At 43.6% G+C, this 22,365-nt stretch overlaps 1 protein-coding gene across 2 annotated transcripts in view; it reads left to right on the forward strand.

Moving 5' to 3' along the window:
• ENPP6 (ectonucleotide pyrophosphatase/phosphodiesterase 6) overlaps nucleotides 1–22,365 on the forward strand; it is a 169,043-nt gene that overhangs the window by 15,640 nt on the left and 131,038 nt on the right. Inside the window, exons 1-2 of one of the 2 annotated variants that reach the window (XM_019736178.2) lie at nucleotides 10,075–10,799; nucleotides 11,962–12,065. The exons of the other annotated variant lie outside the window; for it this stretch is intronic. Coding sequence (XP_019591737.2) covers nucleotides 12,041–12,065 — 25 coding nt within the window. The 5' untranslated portion in view covers nucleotides 10,075–10,799; nucleotides 11,962–12,040. Of the gene's footprint in view, nucleotides 1–10,074; nucleotides 10,800–11,961; nucleotides 12,066–22,365 lie in introns of those variants that run through there. 2 annotated transcript variants of the gene reach the window in all.

Genomic DNA, 22,365 nt, shown 5'->3' on the forward strand with positions numbered 1-22,365 from the left:
CCATTCACGTGGAAGCTTAGCTACCCTACGCAGCATGGGTAGGATTGATACTTCTAACTCCAACAGCGAGGCTCAGACATCACGCATGTGCCTCCAGGGCACACAGCCAGGCTCTATGTCACTGGAGGTGCTTACCTTCTTGTAGGCTGAATATCTGCACACACTTGGCATTCTTTGACGTGATGGACTTTCCTGTTGTGAATTATTATGAAGTGGCATGTCCTCAGACAGAAAAACAGAATTCAGCGGATGGGCCTCTGGCAGGCAAGAGAAGGAATCCTGAGGTTTTTCCAAGCCTCACTCTTGGGTCTGAAATTTGAAGAACTGAGAAATGTTTTCGAGGATTCTAGGTGGTAGAAGTTAAGCATGACCCCATGGTCTGGGAGGTAGTTTGGGAAGCCTACACTGAAGATTAGAATGCTGTTACTTCTGAGTCAAAATATTTAGAATTCTGTGTGTGTTCACAGAGAATTGCTATCCCATGCCATTTAAAACACTTCAGTTAAAGGGTTCAATGTTGTATTAATTGCGTAGAGTGAGGAGGAGGAGGTAGGTTGGGTGAGGCAGTAGGGAGGGAGGATATTAGAGAAAGGGTCCCATGCCCACCCTTGTAAAATAAGGGAGTGGGGCTTTTCCCTACAGGCCATGCTTGAGGCCTCAAGGAGCAAGGACCTGTGACAGAGCCCACCTGCCCTTCTCAGTCAGGATTGGAGGAGACAGGATTTCCCAGAGCTAATACCTTTTGGTGGTCCTTGTAGTATTTCAAGGTCAATCAAGAGAGATACACTGTGCATCTATGCAAAGAGACGTTAAGTGTTTGCGTCAAGGTCTTTCATGGTCTCTTTCATGCCCAGAATGTGTCAGATATTCTGGGGTTGTGGGAACCATCCCCTGGCCCCACAATCTTCTGGCCTTTGATTGTCTGGGCCTGAAGTTTTAGTATTTATCTATAAACACGCTTCACCATGAAGTCTATCCAAATACCAGAATATGTGCAAAAATCTTAAGATTTTTTTAAAAAGTAACTTAATGGGAAAAATTCTGGAAGACTGACCACTTAAAACTCACAAGCATGTGTTTCCTGAAAGAAATTAAACGTAAAGTTATCTTGGGGCAGACTGTTCTCATTTGATTGGGTTGTCACCATTTACTGGATGGATGTACCTCTGTGTGCCTGTGCTAAGGCTCTGTCATTGCCACTTTTCTGGTGGCACTGACTGAAGATGGCACAAAGGGGGCAGACTGATTCCTAGCTCCACTGGGATTTAGTGTTAGTTGTACTGCAACCTGTGGTATATCCTGGATGGCAGCCCTCTGGTTCCTCTTCTGGTGAGGTTGTAGTCTTCTCTGAGTAGTTGTTTTTACGAGCAGGATGGGCAAGCAGATGGTATTGTCACCCCATGTGGGATGAGTGGATGTCACCAGAACAGGCTTTGGCCTAGCTCTCCCAGATTGAATCTCTGGGGTCTGCTGGGTAAGCATGATCCCACCAACTCAAATGCCTGCAGGGGCCAGCAAGTAATATCAACGACTCAAAGAGACTGGGTTGGATTCTGGTAAATTGGAGAACGTGGCTCCTTTTAGAGGAAGGAGATGCTTCTGAGCTTGAGCTGATTGTTGACATGTTGCTCTACGGGCTGGATGTTGCTGTCTTCCTATTTTTTAAGAAAAGCTGGAAATCTTGACTTTTTAAAATGTGAAATATCTCAGTTGGAATATTAATAACCATTCGTAGTTCTTTTTTTTAAAAAAACTGCATTGCATGTTTATTACATTGAAGTTGCAAAGTTTTTGTCTCAACACCCTGCTCTATAAATTCACCCCTGACAACAGTAATAGAATTGACTCCTAGAGCCCTTTCTCTTCCTTTTAAACCTCCCAGGGCTTAGCATACATGACTTGCTGAGTTTTCCCAATTGTGCTGTTAGGTGGGCAGGAGTGAGATTTCAGCAATTTCTGCAGCACAGCAGACCCTGGGCCCTGATGGGCTGGTGGGGTGGGCCGCTGCCCAGAATCCGCTGGCCTTTCACTCCTATTAAGTGCCTCTCTGGATATGGAGCCCTCACCCTCCATTGCTGAAATGCAGCCCCTGCCAGAGTCACACAGGAGACTCGGTTTCCATTGTATCAGTAATAACACTGTCCAAAGGTCTGCAAGAGAAAGGAAAAGAAAAGCCCATCAAAACCCCTCCCTACCAGCAGGCAAATTCTGTGGAGTCAAGTTGTGCCACCCTGGTGGCAGCCCCACTCTGCAGCTGTCCTGTGGTACCTCTGAAGTACCGACGACGATGACCCATCGAGGGGTCCTCTGTCTGGCTTACCGTGCTGATGTAAACGTCAACAGCAGCCCCTCTCATAATCTAAAGGTCAGTAAATGAGGCTTCCGGCATTTTGGGTTTGCAGGGACAAATGAGTCCTGGCAACGCCTGCAGTGCCAAGACCATGTCCATCTAACTAGCTTCCATGGGGACCGGGGCTAGGCGGGAACAGCGTTTCAGGAGGCAGAAGCCCACTGACGGGTGCTGAGGCGGCTGGGCCTTCAGCGGGCCCAGCCAGTGTGCTCTCCCCCCATCCTGCAGGACGAGTAATGCTAGCTGCTTTCTGTGTTGTCCTGAGTACAGCATTCAAAGTAACCACATCTCCTCTGAGAGGTGGTGATAAAAATAGTGAGACTAAGACGACAGGACCAAAATAGATGTTTTTACTTGGAGCCATCCCCCCACGTGTGTATCATGCAGCAGAGGGAGCAGCCTGAGACCTTGGTTCCCATCCGGTGCCTTCTGTCCCCGTTTGGGAAGGGTCTGTTGGGGGCAGCCTCATTCCTATAGGACCCCCCTGCCCTCTGAATCTCCACAAGGGCCTTTACAGCCTCGCACACTTTTGCTTGACTATACCAGAGACATCTGAATGGGAACAGACACACGACACAGATGTTAATGGCTTCTTCCTCAGTGTCACAGAGCTACGTGCTTCGAGCTAGTGGTTTTGAGGAATGATGAAAAACATGTGGTTTTACCCTGACTTCCAAGAATTAGATGCAGATTCTAGGAGGGTGGGGATTGTCTGGACTTTAAAATAAGAGTACAGCACATCTGGTGAGAAGATATTACTGCTCATTAAAAGGACAAAGTAGGAGTTGGTCTGCATGGCAGTGCACAGACTCTAGAGGCTCTTCCTAGCAAGGCCCAGCCCTGGGGTGCTGCCTCCCCCTGAGGTTGAGGGCTGCTAAAGAAAGATTTCCCCCAACTTCTAATGTCCACAAAGAGCAATGAACATCTTGGTGGTGAGTCATACCCTCCTATAATTTATCCTCACTTTGCCAGACAGAAATTTCTAGAACTCAACCTGGACCGTGCATGTCACTCCTCTATTTAAATTAACTCATTGGCTCCCAGACTCCGCAGGGTATACAATACAAGACCCCTCACGATCAGACTCCAGGTTAGCTGTATACCAAATTACTCAGAGGTCCACAAATAGTCCATGCTCTTTCTTGCTGTTGGTTTTGTTCTCTCTGTTTGTTCTATTTCTCGTTCTCTGCTTGACTAACTTATACTTTAAGATTCAGGCTTTGGGAGATTTCCAGGGTGGCTGCCCAGCGCTGCCCACCCCATCAGTTAGAGGCTTGGCACTCACAGTAACCTGACCACCCATGTCTCTGACCTGGCATTAAGCACACATTTCAAATTGTCTTTTTCCTTCTCTGTGTTTTTCATCACGTTATGAGATCTTCATGTGCAGGAACAACATCGCCTCTTTGTTCTCCAGAGGATACATTTTTCTTTCAGTAAATATGTATCGAGCTCCTAGTTGCTATGCTAAGCTCTGTAGATGCAGGGGCAAAAAACACAGAAATAAGGACATGACTGCCCTGGGATTAGTTTCCTAGGGGTGCCAAAACAAGGTACCACAAACGGGGTGGCTTAGACAACAGAAGTATTTTGTCTCACAGGTGTTGGCAGGGAGTAGTGTCAGGCTTTGAGAAGCTTACAGTCTCATAGGAGAAACAGGCCCGCAAACCCATCAATAACTCTGAATAATAACGGCCACACAAGAAACATGTGCAGAGGAAGCATAAAAGCCAGAGGAATTCCTGTTGTCTGTGGAGAGCTTAGCACAAAGGCAGCAAGGCTGAGAGAGGGGCCTGCTCAGGACAAGCTGTGCACTTAGAGTCCTGCCTGAAGCAGAGGGGGCCCCAGGAAGCTGCTCCTGAAGAGCTTTGCACGAAGGACTTAGGAGGCTGTGTCCACACCTACACTGGGTACACTCTAGCATTTTTTGTTTGAAACACAGGGGTCATGATTTTGTTCTTATTTTTGCTGCTGTTGAAGGGATGGGAGGTGGACTGAGCAAAGTTGCATAATATAATAATCATAAAAGCCAGCCACGGTTTCCTCTTGTGGGATATCCTGAGGGATAGACACCTGGAAAAGGCCTCTGTTCCCAGATGCCTGGTGATAGAGTCAGTATGAGAATAGAAATACCGGTGATGGGGGGTGGGTATGAGAAAGGCGAGAGAGGACTGTGGCAAAGATCAAGAGGGAGCAGATGCTGGGGTTTGTGGGCCCGAGGGATAGATGTGCCTCCTGTCCCCTGACAGGACCTCAAGGGGGGCATAGCACCCAAGGGGGCTGGAATGTGACTGGGTGAGGCAAGAGGGGGGTCACATTTAAATGACTACATATCCCTGGGAGTGAATGCCTCCTCATGGCATGGGGATGGGCACATTTGCTTTATTAGGTTGGGCTCAGGTGCCAGCTGGAGAAGGGAATGGTGCAGACTGACTTGCCTATATGTCATTAAGAACCCTGTCCAAAGCCTTTTTTCTCACCTATTGTTTCACCTAAGCCTAAGCCACGAAGTAGGTGGGGCAGGCATTATTGACTCTGCTGCAGGTGAGACAACAGAGAGGCTAAGCAACTCAGCCCGGGACACCCGGAGTGACAAAGCTGCTCCTGCACCCAGGCTGACCTCTCCTTGACTTCTATATTTCTTCCAGGGGCCTCGCGTGTCATTCCAGTCATGGTCAAGGGCATGCAGTGCTTCATCTTTTCCCAAATCATGGAAACAGGATTTATTACACTGGCGAGTCACTTTCAATTATACCTTAAAGAACCAAAATGTGGAAAGCACTAGGTCAAATACATGGGTACACCCAATGGAGTCCTAGAAACATGGGCTGGATGCGCCTGGAGCAGCGTGGGTGGATCTTAAGACAGCAGTGCTGAGTGAAAAAGGTAAGAAGCAGCAAGAGAAACAGGGCGCAATACGCTTTAGGTAAATTAAAAATACATGCATCAAACCACAATATTTTTTAAAAATGGACGCAAACAAAAAAAATACGTAACTAAACACATCCCAATGGTTATCTATAGGGAGGTGAGCAGTAAAATTTCTCGGACCCTTCGCCATTCCATAAGACGTTCCAATTTCAGTGGATCATTATTTCAGTCATCAATGTTGTTGACTTTGATATTATTGAAATATTAGAAAACCTTTTGGCTAGCACACTAGAGCCCCCTCCAATAAATGTAACTTTATGAGAAAACTCTCCTCTTTTGGTTTCCATATTGTATCCTAATTTATAAAGCTGGCTGACATACGTTAGCACTGTGATAAAGCAGCAGATTTTTGAATGATTGACTGCTTAGACTCCAGCTGTTAACTGTTAAAGGCCTGGTAGATGACTTATACCTGGACACTGCAGGTCCCCAATGCCTGGCCACTCTTCATAGGAGCCAAGACTCCACTCGGCTTAGAAGAAACAGACAGGGCTTGAGGACCCAGGAGCGGCCCTAGGCTGCCTCTGCTGTTGCACTGGCTGGGACACATATGGCTGCCACTTCAAGCCGGAGGGGTAACTGCAGCCCCTTACTTTCCTCTTTTGGCATAGAAGCTTTCCTTTCTCCCCATCAGAGAAAGTGTGCCTTGGTTTTACTCGTTTCTTGAAAGTCTGTATTGTCTAGGTAAAAGCTCACTCAACGAGGAGAAGAATCTCTCCTTAGTTTTATCTCTAGAACTAGAAAGCTAGTTGGTAATGAAATAAATACACACAATGAACAGTGTATAACCTACACTTAAGGGAGACTAGCAAGATTGTTTTACAACACAGACTCTAGCCTAGAATCATTTATGGCGGGTTCGAAACCCAGTTCCTCCCTGACTGACAGGCAGCTTTGATACAGGGCTCAGCTTTCTAAACATCAACTTGCTCATCTGTAAAATGGGAATCGTATTAGTACTTAATTTAAGGCAGTTGTGAGGATTAAATGAATTAGTCCACCTGTGGCTACTGGCCCAGCACGCATTTTATGCATAATATCTCTAATCATTATTTCTCTGTCTGTTCTCAGAATAGAGACAGAGCTCTGTGTGTGAATTATACTTCCCGAAGTAGTAGAAAGGGCCATGTGAGGGTGCATAAATTTCTTCCAAAACACGATAGTTATAAGGGAGTCCAGGAGGGTTGAAAGGACTTTTCTTGTTTGTCCTGGGTTGACATCAGGTTTTGTTTTTTTTTAAATCTCTCTCCAGTTGAAGAGTCTGGCAAACCAACAACGGTTACTATGGCTGCAAGGAGGAAGCAGAAAGAACCTCCCAGCCGTGTTTACTGAAGAAAAGGGAGTCTAGCTCCTGTATTTCACTGATGACTGTGCTTGTGTCCTTGAGACTATAAGATAGGAATGGCTGCAAAATGCTTAGGAAAAGATAGCCATGCCCTTTCCAAGGACGTCACAGCACGTACCTCAGCACACGGAGAGAAGCCAGCCACGACACTATCAATATTTCTCCACACAGAGAAATACGGCAAAGGGCTCCTTTCTTCAACATTGTAGGTGATTTTGTCTTAAGTGTCACTATAGTCTATACTTGTGTTTGCGTTCTCAGTAAACACATGTTAGGGATACTTTTTCACATGAAGTGAAGGTGAGTGATTCATATTGGCCCAGATTTCTGCCTTAATTGCAAAAAAATGTGGAAATGGGGGAAAGAATTCATGAAGTCACTGCGGTCTCCTGGACCTGTTGAGGGCTGTTTTCAACGATAGTTGCTTATGATCTGTAAAATGGGGATATCAATAGTTATTAAGGGAGAATGACCTTTCATTGGGCAGATGTGGTTTTGAAAACCCTTAGAGATTGTGTGACACTTGTTAGTTAATAGCTCTGAGCCTCAAATTTCTCATCTGCAAATTGAATATAATACTTACATTGAATATCATACTTATTGTTACAGGATGTTGTGAGGATTAGACATGGGTATAGAAAACAGTGAGCACAGTGGGAGGCATACATTTATCTTTTGTGGTAGGCTAAATAATGACCCCTTTCCCCCCTCCCCACCCCCCAAAAGAGATGTCCATGTCTTAATCTCTGGAAGCTGTGAATGTTATCTGGTGTGGCAAAAGGGACTTTACAGGTGTCATTGTGATTACGTTAAGAATCTTCAAACGGGGAAATCAGATTATCCAGGTGGCATGGTATACTCACAAAGACTCTTTCATAAGAGAGAGAGGAGATCAGAATGAGGAGTAGAAGAAAGCGATGAGACCAGAAACAGAGATTGAAGTGATGCGGCCACAATCCACGGAATGCCCGCAGCCTCTAGAAACAGGAAGCAAGGAATGGATTCTCCCCTGAAGTTTCCAGAAGGAACCAAGGTGTTTGCCAACACCTTGATTTTAGTCCCATGAGACGTGTTTTTGACACTCTGACCTCTAGAACTATAAGACAATAAGCTTATGTTGTTTTAAGTTACTAAATTTATGGTAATTCGTCACAGCAGCAATAGGAAATTATTACAACTTCCTACAAATGGTGGTTATTTTCATTATCAAGCACAATAATATTCATTCAAAATACAGAAAAAATTTGAAAATTGCACCGTACCGTGTGAAGATCATTATTCTTGTTTTATTCTGCTTACATTTAAATCAAGTCTGTTGCTTCCAAATTTTGTATTTCAATATTTCCCTAGAATTGAATCCATCTGTGCAAAGCTATACTTCCAGTCTTTTACTATTTTCCAAGAAGATTTATATCTTAAGAGATAGTCAAGTACAGCCTGTGCCTCACAGGGTTGTAGTCTATTGACCTCCTACCACCCACGAGCTTGTGTCGTGTGACGTACTGCAGCTTCTTGATCTGAACACTAAGGGTGAATAGTAACAAGCAGGGAAAAGAAAATAATGTACTGAAGTAGATAGTGGCAGAGACTGGCAGGAGTCTCCCAATATTCATTCTCCCCATATTGTATAAAGATTTTTATCTGGACACATGACCACCCACACAGGGACTAAATTTCCCAGACTGCCTTGCAGGTAGATGTGGTTACAACTAAGTTCTGGTCAATGAAATGGAAATAGAATTGACATATGCACCTTCAAGGAAATGTGTGAAGGACATTTCCTTGAAGGTGCATATGTCAATTCTATTTGACGTATGAGAAGCTCTGTGCCATGCTCCTTTTCGCGTCTCATTCCTGCTGGTTGGCTTACAGATGTGCTATTTTGGTGGCTGTGTCATAATCCATCATGAGATATCCCATAATGTATTCCTTGCTGTTGGACATTTAGATTATTTCCAAATTTCCACTACTCCAAATAATGCCTTGGAAAGTATTAACGTAACAAAATCTTTGCAATCATTATTCCAATATTTAAAAAATACACATGTAATAAATGAACACCTGCTCCTGGTAAAAATTTAAAATGTTAGAGATGTGACTAAAGTTCCCCTTAATGACCAGCTTCAATTTAGTCACTGTCACTCTCATAGAGGTAACTACTGTTACCGGCTAATATGTGACTTTCTTTTTTTAAATGTGTTTACTTATATTTTCTTGTAGCTAAATAGAGTATATAGTGCTGGAGAGTTTTTATTTGTGAGGCTGGGAGTGGTGCACAGATGCTAACATGCTACATACTGGTATATTCACTTGGCAGCATGCCTTAGAGACGTTTCCGCGTTAGCACATGAAGGTCTGCACCCCGCTCTGTAATTGCTGCGTAAGATTCCATAATATGAACAAACTGCTGTTTATTGAGTTATTTCCCTATGGCTGGATATTGGGTGGATATTGGGGCCCTTTTTAGCTATTTTTGTTAAGACAAAAATGCATTGGATCTTTTCCTTGTGCACGTGTGCAAATGTTTCTCTGGGGAGATTCAGAGAAGTAGAATTAGGGGATCATAGAGGAGGCACATGGTTTTTATTTTAACAGATACTGTCAAATTGCCCATCAAGTGGCTGCAAAATAATACTCCCACCAGAGATCAAACGAGGGTATATGTGTTACTATATCCTCACCCACCCATGCTTTGTATGATCTAGTGTTGGATTGTTGCCACTCTGATTGAAAAGGCTATCTTGTTGTGTTTTATTTGCATTTCCTGATATCTAGTGAGATGAATAATCTTTTTAAGATTATTGGCCATCATAGGCCATGTTCCTGAAAGTTTAGTTGCTGGGTCAAAGAATATGCGATGTGTGTGTGTATGTCTGTGTGTGTGCACATCTACATTTCTGTATGTATGTATGTATCTCTCTCTCTCTCTCTCTCTCTCTCTCTCTTTAAAGGTTATATATTTTTTTCCAAAGTGCCCTTCTGTAATAATTGAATGAAATAAATGCTCTCACTGCACAATATATTTACTCTATTTTTTTCATACTCTCTACAACATTGAATTTTACATCTGGGTTTGAGGAGTTTTTTTTTTTTTTATTATAGTCTGGTAGGTAAATATAGCAGCTTATATATTTTAAATTGTCTTCATTAAGACTAAGATTGACTACTTTCTTACAGTTTTGGGCAGTTAATATTTCTTTTTTTGTGAATGGTTAATTTTTTTATTTCTCCCATTGTTGTGTGGCATTGTTCATCTTTATTTCTGTGTGGATTTATAAGACCTTTTTACACACATTAAGAATGTTAACCTCCATCGGAAGGTTTAATAAAGTCTGGATAGAAAAAATAATATTCCTAATATATTAATACACATTATTCTATAACATATAATATAATATTATATAACATTTTATGTAATATTCCTAATAACAATATAAATTCCTCACAGTGTAGCGACATGCTGCCATCGAAGGAAAATCTGTAGTAAAAGCTAACAACGGAATAACCAAGAGAAAGACCTTGCATAGCCCGATAAGGACAATGTGTCCTGAATAAAGGAACACTGTGTCCTCAACCTTGGCAGCCAGAGATACGAAAATCCAAAACAACTAAACCAACAAAACCAAGACAGCCCCCGCTCTCCGACTCAAAATACTGCAAAGAGGTATGAACTGTGAACTCTCGGCCTTCAGCTTTGTTGACAATGGGTGGCAAGCTAGTGCCAAGCTTTTCCTTTTGTTTATTCACTTCACAAAGTAATTGTTCCTGGTGTTTCTTCCATGAAGATTTATAACATCCATCCATCCGTCCGTCCATCCATCCATCCCAACCATTTATCAAGTGTTCCTCCATATAAGATCATCTCCTTGGCCCTGGAAGGAACAACTGAGGAAGAAGAAATCCTGGCCAGGCAGCTGAGTGGAGGATGGAAGCAAAGTACTAATGATGCTGCTGAATCCCCTTCAGCCTCTTTGTTCGGGACCCTTCAGGAGTCCAGGTTCAAACTGGAGTCAGCTCAGTTCTACCCAGAGAATCTGATCCTTCACTAGCTGTGACCAGCTTGGAGGTGGCCTGGTCCCCTCCCTCTAACTGCTTCAGCAGGGACTTGGTCAAGCCAAGGACAATGGCCTTCTCCTGTGGGAAGAGCTTTTCAAAGGCTGGAGAGTGTGACAGGTACCTGTGGTTTGCTAGATAGCAATATACAATCCACGCTCAATTCTTCATTTCCTCCATGGAGCACAGAGTCCCATGGCACCGTCTGAGGGCAAAGCTGGGTGCTTAGCCCCTGCAAGCCCCCCTTTTCTTTGGCTTATCCAGAAACTGGTTCACATTCATTAAATCATGAGAAATGTCACGCAAGATGGCAAGGGTCCTTGAAAGTCAAGAATAAATGTTAGAAAATGAAGTGATAGAATTAATCAAAGAGAAACTCTTTAATGGAATAGGTAGATTTCACATTATGAAAAAAGAACAGAGAGAAACCAGAGACAATAGAAAAAAGGAGTGGGTGGGAAAGAGGAAAGAGAGAGAGGCGGTGGAGAGAAAAAGGACCAGGGAGGTTTCCACATTCACAAAAGACAAGGCTGTTATTTTAAACTGCCTGCCCCTAGCAGCACTGGAACTTAAGTGAATCTGAGCCCTTTCACTTGGTGGAGGGTGGGAAGAGGAGCAAGATAAGGGGGCAGGATGAAGAACCCAATTTGAAAACCCAGGTGGAAAACAATCGGAGTCCTAAGCACTAGGCAGCTGCAATTAAGCGACCAAACAAACAAATCCAAATCTCTACTGGAGTTTGGGGATTGAAAAGAGGGAAAATAAAAGGGGGAGAGACAAGGAAGACACATTTCTGATGTGGTAGGTGAGCGTCTGGAGGCTGGATGGACTCCAGGAACTGTGAGCTTGGGAGTTCAATTCTTTTCTTTCATTGTTCATTTTTCTTCTACTGTGTTTAACCCCCTACCCCCACTCCCGCTCCTGTTTTTATACCCAAATAAAGTAGTTACTCTTACGGGACCAAACAATTCAAAGTCTCTTGTTTGTTTAATAAAAAGTAGTCCCTTGTTTGGAAAGGAAGCTCCTAGAGGGGCAGATAGGGTTCAAAAGTAGCTGTTTCCCCACTTTCTTAACAGAACTGCAGGCTTGCCCAGGTCTGGTCCACGCCAGCTTCAGAGGTCTGAATAACAATTTGCTTTGTTTGTGCTGTCAAGCTTGCAAACATATTTAAAAGCTCTTCTAGGTGATTTGTCAATGGATTTACTTAAACTATTTTCATTCTGATTCTGAGAATAGGTTTGCGATTTTGAGCAATACTGACACCCAGTGTTCGCATTTTTAGGACTGAAAGGATACTAAGAACTGCAGGGAGGAGGAAGACATTCTAAATATAGCAGCTCTCATTTATCGAGGATCTAATTATGGCACCACTTGGGGTCCAGAAAGGTAAAGTAATGATGAATCAGTCGGTCTTCTTGCTCTACAACAGGTTTGCTCAACTCAAAAGTGAATGTGGGTGTCAGTGTGAATTTGGGGGGAATCCTTTTTTGGTAGAAATGATTGTGTGTTACATACCATTGAGTTGGCGCTGGCTCCTGGCAACCCTATGAATGAGTGATATCCTGTCCTCAGCAGCCCGGCTCAGCTCCTGTAGACGCATGCTTAGGGCTTCTGTTATGGAGTCAGTCCATCTCATATTTGGTTTTCCTTTTTCCCTGCTGCCTTCTATTTTTCCCAGCAATTGTCTTTTCCAAAGAACCCTGCCCTCTCATGATGTTCCTCTCATGATGACAGCTTCAGTTTTGCCATTTTTGTCTCGAGTGATGTTTCAGGCTTAATTTGCTCTAGGACCCACCTGTTCATCTTTCTGGCGATCCAGGGTATCTGTCGAGCTCTCCGCCAACACCATACTTCCTACGAGCCTCTTCACTGCCTAACTTTCACATCTGTAGGTAGTAATTGGAAATACAAGGATATGGATGATGCTAGCCTTGATCTCTAATGACAGATCTTTGGTTGTGGGGATCTTTCCTGTCTTCCATTGCTGCCCTCCAAGTCTCAGCTTTCTCCCGATTTCTTGGCTACAGTCTCCATTCGAATTGATGACTGAACCAACTTTATTCAGGGACTATTTGGTTTTAAAACTTAATATTCAACTAACTGAAGTTACATAATTTTAAAAACAAGCTAGTTCTTCCTTAAATTTTTAAGTTCAACTTCCAAATCTTATTTTATTTATTAATAAAGTATATTCTTAACAACCATACTTACTATTTGGGAAAGTCTGTCAAACAGCAAGGAAATATTACAAAGAAATCTGAATATATAAAAAAGAAAAAATGCACCTAAAATACATTTAAAGGGGCCAGTTAAGTTTATCATGGGATCCCCTCAAACATTGCAATTTCATTTATAAAGTTGTTATATTTAGATATCTTTTCGAGCATGTCTGACGAAAAAGCCTCCCCAAATACTTTAGATAACTTTTTTTTAATTTATTTTTTAAATTTATTGGGGTGACAATTGTTAGTAAAATTACATAGATTTCAGGTGTACGATTCTGTATTACATCATCTATAAATCCCATTGTGTGTTTAAAATCAGATAAGTGTACAAATAAGGCAGTTTAAATTGCTAGAGTGACTCAATATTGTTTTCAAACTTAAAAAAAAATCTCATTCCTTTCCATTTAAAATTATAAGTGTAAATAACTCAAAACACAGTTTAAATTAGAATCACTTGGTTCATTATTTAGATCCTTCAATAGGGCAAATTATCTTATTACTACAAGTACATTAAATTCCAAGTAAACAGATTATCCTGAGATACAATACAATCGTATTACTAATGGCTTTGATGCACATATTAATCCAAAACTTTCTGGTGTTAAAAACAAAAACAAAAGTGAAAAACACTTATCCTGTAAAGAAACCTAATGTCAGCCCAGCCTTAGTCCATGCTGGTTCCTACATTGGTGCTCCCAGGTTAGTCGTCAGCCCGCGGGGGCCATAGTACCAATCCTTGCCAATGACATTGTCGGGACACAGGAGACTAATTTACAGCCACCATTCCAATAAGTCCACGCTCTCCAAATGGTCTGGTCTTATAGTCCACACCTCTGGGTTTGAGATATTTGGGTTTTTTCCCTCCTCAATCCTTATTAAGATGGTAGCTGACTTCCTTTTCTGCTTCAGTTGCATTTCCTTAACTCCCCTGTTGCAGGACTGACAACTAAATGATGATACTATGATTACTTACCCCTTGGATTTTTATCTTAAATCTACTGAAAGTTCTCTTTTGCACTTAATTATATATTTAATATTAATCACCTTTGGCAGAACCTACAACACAAAGTAAATGTAAAATAAATTGGTGAAGGCATTTCTAAAACTCCTTCACAGTCTGGGTCTAACTCTTCTTAATCACGTTTCCACATAGCTGTTGATGTGTAAGCTTTTCAAAAAGTTATAAAAACAAGATTCTCATGCACATATAGAATGAGCCAATGGCAAAACTTGACCCAGGAACCAGTGGGATGGTAAACCTGCTTCAGAAAAGGGAATAAGAGTCGTATGAGCCTTGAAAAAATATGTAGGAATAAGATTGTATGTTAGAAACAAAACTGGTTTATAACTGGTTTATAGCCTACAGAGCAATAAAACATACCTTTGTAGTTATATTTTCTGTTAGACAAAGATCATTTGATCTCTGCCAGATAAAAACCTATAAGCTAACATGTAACTTCACAAAATGTGAACATTCACCCTGAAGTAGAGAGCACATCAAACAAAAGTACATTCCATCACACAATTACATGACCTACACCACGTTGAAAGGATAGGCCACTCTCCCTTTGTCTTATTTTAAAGCTTCAGATAATTGTTTTTAATATTACTATAAAAAACATTGGTGATGCAGCATTTCTGAAAATAATCCCCTGAAGAACCAAAACCTTGGTCTGGCTCTTAAGCTGGCTTTCCCATTGTGTGGCATCGGCTGACTTCTATCTGCTCCAGGAAGGTTGCTGAATGCATCTGCTTCACTTCTTCCCCCACCTCCTCCTCACAATCATTTCATTCCTATGGTGAAAAGTGTTATACTTTTATTTGTAGGACTTTCCTTCAAATGACTCTAAATTTTGCTGCTGACACTTTTATGTTCTAGTGTTTTTAGGCAATGATAACTGCATCATGACGGCTATTTGGGAAATGATGATTGTAAAAGGCTGTTGATTTTAAGGTGTTCTCAACTTCAGAGATGTCAAAGTATGGGGAAAAAAAACGTGTCTTAGAATTGAGGATGTATGCAAATCACAGGGCAGCCAAAAGATTAAATTGAGAGACTAGTATAGTGTGTAGCACATATAGAGCATACTGTATATTTTTGGTCCATAAATGTTAGTTTTTCTTTCCTTCTCTAGTACTAAAATCTAAGTGACTTATCACAAATACTTTTTCCCCCTGCAATGAGGAATGTAGAGCACCCGAGAAGAATTGGTTCTTGCAGGGGTTCCCTAATTGCCAACTTCTACAGACTCTGGCTCTCCCTTTGTTATTAGCTTTGATGGCAGGAGGAATGTCCTGAAGTCTACCTGCTGCCATGAAATCATGAAAACGTCCTTGAGAGCCCATAGGTAGGGCGACTTTTATCACAATGTTCTTAGATTCTGGTGCAAGGATGCTTCTATTGCCACCTTAACACTTCACAAGGTCTCATTCGCTGTGACACAGTGCTCGGGAGTGCTCCCCAATCTTTGTCGTGTCATGGCACACGTATCAAATACTAATGGGTCAATGGCAAGGCTCCTCCAGACCGGGAGTGACAGCTCCGGGGCTTGTAGCTGCCCAACTCCGCCTGAACTCCCAAGGCCGAGGAGACTGTGGCCATACCCTGTGATCTATGTGTAGCATTGTGACGCGCTGCTGCCACTCTCTCAGTTAGGACCTGGCACTGGTGATAGGCCTACGTGTGGACCAAGAGAGGAACCCTAAGATGAGAAATAAAGCAGGTCACGTTCTCACAAAAGAAAAGTATAATTTCTGTCTATTAGAAGAAATAAGTAAACAATCTTTCAAAACGAACAGTCAGAATTCAGCTGTAGCATGGTCACAAAACTACTCACCTTACACTCAGATGGGCAGAGAAAATGTGACCCCTTCCAGCTCATCTGATTTTCCTCATGAGTCCATACCCACTGGGTAACAGGAAAAACAAACTAAACTATGTTTAGAATGATCTGGGGAACTTAGTCTGTTTGCAATAATATAAACTGTCGCCATTTAAGAAAAATGCTCAGTCCTTTTAGCAGAAATGCTCAGGCTCTCAGTTTCTATCGCTTTGTTCTGGAGAGAGTGACCAATATACTTCATCCTCTAAATGGGACACTTTTCTTTCATTTTTAAAAACATGCCTTGTACAACAAGCCATGTATATAAATATAGCACAACACTTTCCACGTCTGCAGCCCGTCCTCAGATACTCACTGTCAGCTGGGTCCTTCCAAACATGTTTTGGCAGATGTGCAAACACAAAGAAACCTCAGACATATAGGTGTTCTTTTCTAATTAATAAATGAAATAACAACATGCACCTTATTCTATCATGTTCATTTTATAACCACACTCCTGTCAGATCAACTCGGGACATGTCTGAGAGAGAAAGGGAGCACTAATCGTAGTTCTGCCAGGACAACAGGCATGTGTTCACCTGGTTATGGAGGAGAGTTGTGGCTCGTGTAACCTCCTGGCAGAGGAGACAATTAGCTCCATTTTGTGTCCACTATTTATACACCCGTCTGTGCAACAAAGTGGCTGGGTTGGGCTACTTCCTGCTCTGGTCCCTCTGAGGGGCTGCTGGCTTCATCTGGCCCTTTGGGGTTATGTGCTGCAGCTTCCGCTGGAATTTGAGGACCTGGCCATTTTTCTCTGCTCTTCACGTCTGGATTCACCAAGGCTCTTCTGAAGCCATCCAAGATCCCTGCTGGCTGATGGCATTCTCAGCATGGTTGTGTTCCCTTGTGGCACCTGGGACGGCTGGGACTCCAGTATGCCACGTACTGGCCCAGGGCATCCAGAAGCTTTGCCTTAGGTTTATCTGTCACCCACTGCCATTACCTTGTGCCATTTTAGATGTGATGCTAAGTGGTAGGCTGGCATTCTCTGAGGACCTACATCTCCCCCTTCCTTTACATAGAGAAGTGGACAACCAATCCTGTGGTTCCAGGCTCTCTTCACTGATCTGTTTCTAAAGCTTCTCTCTTCCTACCCAAGGGTTGGTCCTGAGAGAGGGGGTAATCCAAAGCCCCAGAGTTTTTCCTCCTTAATCCATCTCTTTCCCAAATTCCTGCTACCCCTCCCTTCCAGAAGAGACAGGCCCTAGGCTTTCCATTTCCTTCATGTCACAACATCCTTTTGTCTAGGATTACAGCCTAACCAGCTTAGCTGTTATTGAGGGAGGGGTGTGTGTGGGGAGTGTGTGTGAGTTTTCGGGGGGGTGGGTGGGTGGATCTTCTCAATCTAAGTGGAAAAATGATCTGGGTCTATAATCTGGGTGATCTCATTTTCTTTTTTATCTACTAAAAAAATTGAGAAAAATATCTATCCCAGTAGGAATCTGCTTTCAAGTTGACTACCTTACTGCAAACCCAAACAAAACCCCAATTTGATGGTCAGTATTAAGCAAGGATGTCCTCATTATGGTAGATATCTGCCTTTCCCCTGGGGCACACAACCCATGTTATGAAAGGGCAGGAAGCCTTCTGTGTAGTAACTAACTACACAGAAATGGTAGCACGGCCCAGGTATTTCCCAGACCTGTCACACTCTTGGGTTGTGGGTGACTTATTACCCGTGGAGTCGGTACAGGAAAGAAGGAAAGAAAAGTGAGAAAGGGGGCTCCCACCACCCACATAACCACTATCGTTCCAGCTCATCAAAACAAGAGTCTAAAACAGTTGCTGGAAAGTACCTTGAATGATCCCCTCATAGAAACACGAGCAGAGAGGAATAACAATATGATGACTCTCCCACTGATGGTCGTGCTTTGTTTCCCTATATCTTGTTCCTCCCACTAGCCAAGCTTTAGGCCCACTTCCCTTGGAGTCTCTTCCTTCTCCCAGGATTTTTTAAAAAATCAAGTCCTGTTCCCAGATCCTCTGGACAATGCTCCTGGCACACTCAGGGAGGGAACAGCAGGGTGATGGACGAGGCAGAGGGTGGGAAAAACAGAAGATTTAAGAGAAGGCAGGCCAAGGTCTGAATCCCAGCTCAGCAGATGTATGATCTATGGCAGTTTACTCAATCTGAGGCTCAGTTTCCCCATCTGTAAATGGGAATAATATCTACTTATTGGGTTGTTGTGGGAATGAAATGTGCTCATGTAACTCACGTAACCAGTTCTCTGTTGGAGAGACATGCTGTGTGAATCATCTAAGTATGCCTCAAACTGTGCAGCTGCCCATAAGTGTCACAGCTGGGCCCTGGGGGACATGGCAATGACCCTTTTTGCTGATATTTTCCTAGTCATGGTATAGTTTTAAAAGCAGCGTTTAAATTAATTCCTGGGAACAATTTTTTTAACACGTAATTTCATGTATTGGAGTTAATGAATGTGAGAAACAACATGTTCAACGGCAAAGAGCTCAGGATCATGAGTTGAAGAGCCAGCTAAAAGCTTCAAACTAATATTAAGACCTTGAGAAAGTCACCCAACTTTCTGGATGTTAGTTGCTTTATCTGCGATTGGAGGGTTAGGCCCAGATGGTCTCAGGTGCGTTCAGTTATGACATGCTTTGATTTCTAATAGCATTTAAGAAGGCTGCTGGCCGGTGGTTCTCCCTTTCTAATGTTCTCTGGCCAACTCCGATCACCGACTCTTGGGTCTTGTTCTTTAGGGAACGTCAGACTCCTAGTCCCTAGCCCTCAGCCCTCAGGTCCCATAGTGTTTTTCATAGGCCAGATCCTCCTGCTTCCCTTTTCAATTTGCAGCTACAAGGGAAGATATGCTAAGGAGAGCTGGGCAGATTCTGGGGAAAGATTAACCCAGTGGCTCCTTATCATTTCAAGACTCTAGGCCTTTTCTACGGAAAAAAGTCATTCACACTGCCCCTGCCTCCTGCTACAATGACATTTGAGAACTTTCCTAAGCAGAGGCTCCTTGACTCTTCCCATAAACCCATTCAAGATGTTCTTTTCAGTAGGTGAATCCTTGATTCATTAAAGCCCCATATGGAAATGTCCCAACTAGTATCTCCCTGTCAACATGTCTCCCCACGTGGTGCTGTCTCCAATAGACTATCCATTGGCCAGAGAACCCCAACTCTGGCTTCAAAGCTGAGAGGAGGTGAAATTACAGGCCAACCAGATTCTTTGGTTTGCCTGATTGTCCAGTGAGAAATGCAACAATGAAAATAATTTTAATAACTGCACTGCAGCATTTCTAGGGGCATTACTGAAAAAAAATGAGGTACTCTAAATCCTGCCACTCAAAGTGAGTCCTAAGGATCAGCAGTGAGGATCAAAGTGAGGTCTAAGGCTTGGCCATCATCTGGGAACTGATTAGAAATGCAGAATCCCAGGCCTTCCCCAGAACTACTGAGGCAGAATCTGCATTTTAAATGGATTTACAGGAGATTTCCAATGCACACTAATGTTTGAAAAGTACTGATCTAAAATGCCTTGAGAAATTAGAGGACTCTGTGTTGAAAGGTCAAGGATTTATATTGTTAGCTCTTTAAGTTAAATATCATCTCCTGGGAAGATATCGTTAGGTGTGCGTTTAGATTCATACACGACAGGAACAAGAATAGGAAGAAAGACCTTCTCCTCTTCCACCTCCCTTTTACTGTGTTTCCCCCAAGATAAGACCTAACCAGAAAATAAGTCCTAGCATGATTTTTCAGCATGACAGCCCCTGAACAAAAGCCCTAATGCATCTTTTGAAGCAAAAATTAATATAAGACCTGCTCTTATTTTCAGGGAAACATGGTAGTGACAATGTGTAGAGCTGAAGAAATGACAAGCTTAGTGAAAGCAAAGAGAGGGACAGAGAGTCGAAGCCTCACAAACTTGGAAGGGGGGAAGGGAGAGAGAAAGATGAGCAATTTCGGTAAAGCACCTTCTAGGATTAGTGGAATTTAATGAAGTTTTGCTGAGATGGGTGATGACTTTGCTCTCACTGCTTTTGGAGTAGAACTTATATTTCTTTTGAATGTGGTACTGCACGGAGAGAGGTCATAGAGTCGGAGGAAGAGTCCCAGAATGCTCCAGGACTCATATGTAATCTCCCCATAATTCAACTTCTTAAGCTACCCAACGTAGTGCTAGGAAAATATAAAAATGTGAAATGTTTAAATATTATTTTCAAGTTTAAGGATACTTCTGACGTCACAACTCACATAATCTCACAGAAGAACATCCTTCAGTCTAGAGACCAAAAGTGCTTGCCCAGATTCACAAGAAAGAGCCTGGCTCAGGTGCTGGGCTATGTCCTCAATACTTCTCACATACTAATGCTATCACAACACCTCAGATACCCGATTCTTTTTCTGAAAACTTGAAAGCAGTAGATGTATCAGGACTTGTACACAGGTCAGGAGGAAACATTGAGCTATCTGGAAATTACCCAACTCCTATGGAAACTCCCAGTTGACACCCCATCTGTAGATACATGAAGTGGTTTTGAAGCGCAGGCAGTTAAGACTGAAGTGAAGTAGCCAACCCTGAAGAATTTCTCCCTCACAAGGAGGCCAACAGCCCAGGAGCCCTCCCTAGAGGAGGACTTGGGGTTGGGGCAATGGGGGCAGCAGCAAGTGTGGGGCCAGTGGAGTATTAAGAGTGACAGTAACTGGTGGGGGCAGCTCTGTCTGCCCCAGCTGACTGGTGTCAAAGATATGGCTGGACACTAGGTAAAGTGGTAAGGATGATTTTAATCAGTAACAACTACTGTACTTGGTAAAAGAGTCCAGTGTGAACTGAACTCAACTTTGATCTGTATAGAAGTAACTGAGTGTTTTAAAAGGAGAATGAGGGACTAGGGAGAGGGGTGAGTGGGGGCTCAATAGAGTCAGAGAAGTGAACAGTTACAAAAAGTGAGAAGGCGTGGGGGTGGGGAGTGGCTCCATGTGAAACCCATCTGAGATTTTTAACTAGCACTTGTCACAGTTAGACTCCTACCCTCTCACAGAGGCTGAAGGACAGGGACCCTGTCGTCAAGCGTTGACTGGAGCAAACAGTCAATTCTTTTGGCAGCCTTGAGTTTTCTCAGGCAGGCACTTCAAGGGAGGTTTACCGTTATCCTAGGGATGTGGCCTTGAGCTGTTAGCAACGATGCTAATATCTTGTTCAGGTCTTTTAGGCCAAGGTGGAGGCTTAGCTGAGAAGAGGGTTCAGAAGAGCCCAGCTAGAGTTCAGTTAAGTTGAGCATCTTCGTCACGGGCCGGAGCTGATCCTCTTCATGTTGAGTATCGTCAACAGTGGTTTTTCAAGCATCATTCCCTTCGATTGTGTGGGCAGCCTCCCTAAACACCTAACAGCTGATACTCAGGCTTGTGCTGTGCTGGGCTCCCTGGCCACGTGATTACTCCTCACTTGGGGAGCGTTTGGGAGGGTGATGGTGTCGTGTGGGGCGGCCTGCGGGGTCTCTGCTCCCGCTCCCCATACAAGAACGCAGGATATGGTGAGGCCAAAAAGGAACACCCACGGAGCCATAGGTAGGGGAGTCATACCACTACGGTCTCACTGGAGGCTGGGTTCACTGGACGTGCGACCTGCTGTCCGTTTTCTCTGCAACCGACCGACGACTTTCCTCCACTCTCCTCGGCTCTCCTTCGTAGCCGCAGCAGTTATATTAGTGGCCAATGGCTCAATAGCTACAGCTGGTGGCCATCTACTACCCGAGCCAGCACCCCTCCACGTGAGGCCGAGAGCCTGTAAACTACTTTCTGGGGCTCTGCCCCCACAGATGGCCCACTTTCAGCCTTGCTCCAGGATGCTCCGTGTGGGGACATGGGCAGCTATCTCAGAGGAGCCACAGAAACAATCAGGCTTTGGTGCTGGAATGTGGTCCATGTCCCCATCCTGCCACTCATTGTGCCTAAGTTTCCATTTCCTCACCTATGGAATGAGGGAATGGCTTCTCCTCCTGGGCTAGTGGATTAGATATAATCATTCTACAACGTGGGTAGCATATAATGAACATTCAGAAAGTGTTCATTTCTTTCCTCCTCTTAAAGAAGAAAAGTTCTGAAAGTGCCTGATTTAATAAACAGGCTAAAGACCGAAGCTCCTCTTGTTTTCAGTTGGTTGTTTGTAACTTAGAAACTAAATATATTTTGTCACGCGTGGTGGCCTGCGGGGTCTCTGCTCCTGCTCCCCACATAAGAACGCAGGGTGTGGCTAGGCCAAAAGGAGCACCCACGGAGCCATAGGTAGGGGAGTCATACCACTATAGTCTCACTGGAGGCTGGATTCACACAACGTGTGACCTGCTGTCCGCTTTTCTGCCAACTGACCGACGACTCTCCTCGACTCCCCTCCACTCCCCTCGACTACCCTCGACTCGACTCCCCAGCGCAGCCACGGCAGTTATATTAGTGGCCAATGGCACAAGGGTTACAGCTGACGGCCATCTACTACCTGAGCCAGGACCCTTCCATGTGAGGCCTGGAACTGTTCTCTGGGGCTCTGTCCCCACACTCCACCCATACAGGGTCTCATCTCACAATCTATGAGACAAGAGTCTTCTGCGA

The sequence above is a fragment of the Rhinolophus sinicus genome, linkage group LG04 (assembly GCF_036562045.2).
Source record: "Rhinolophus sinicus isolate RSC01 linkage group LG04, ASM3656204v1, whole genome shotgun sequence".
NCBI classification, from domain to species: Eukaryota; Metazoa; Chordata; class Mammalia; order Chiroptera; family Rhinolophidae; genus Rhinolophus; species Rhinolophus sinicus.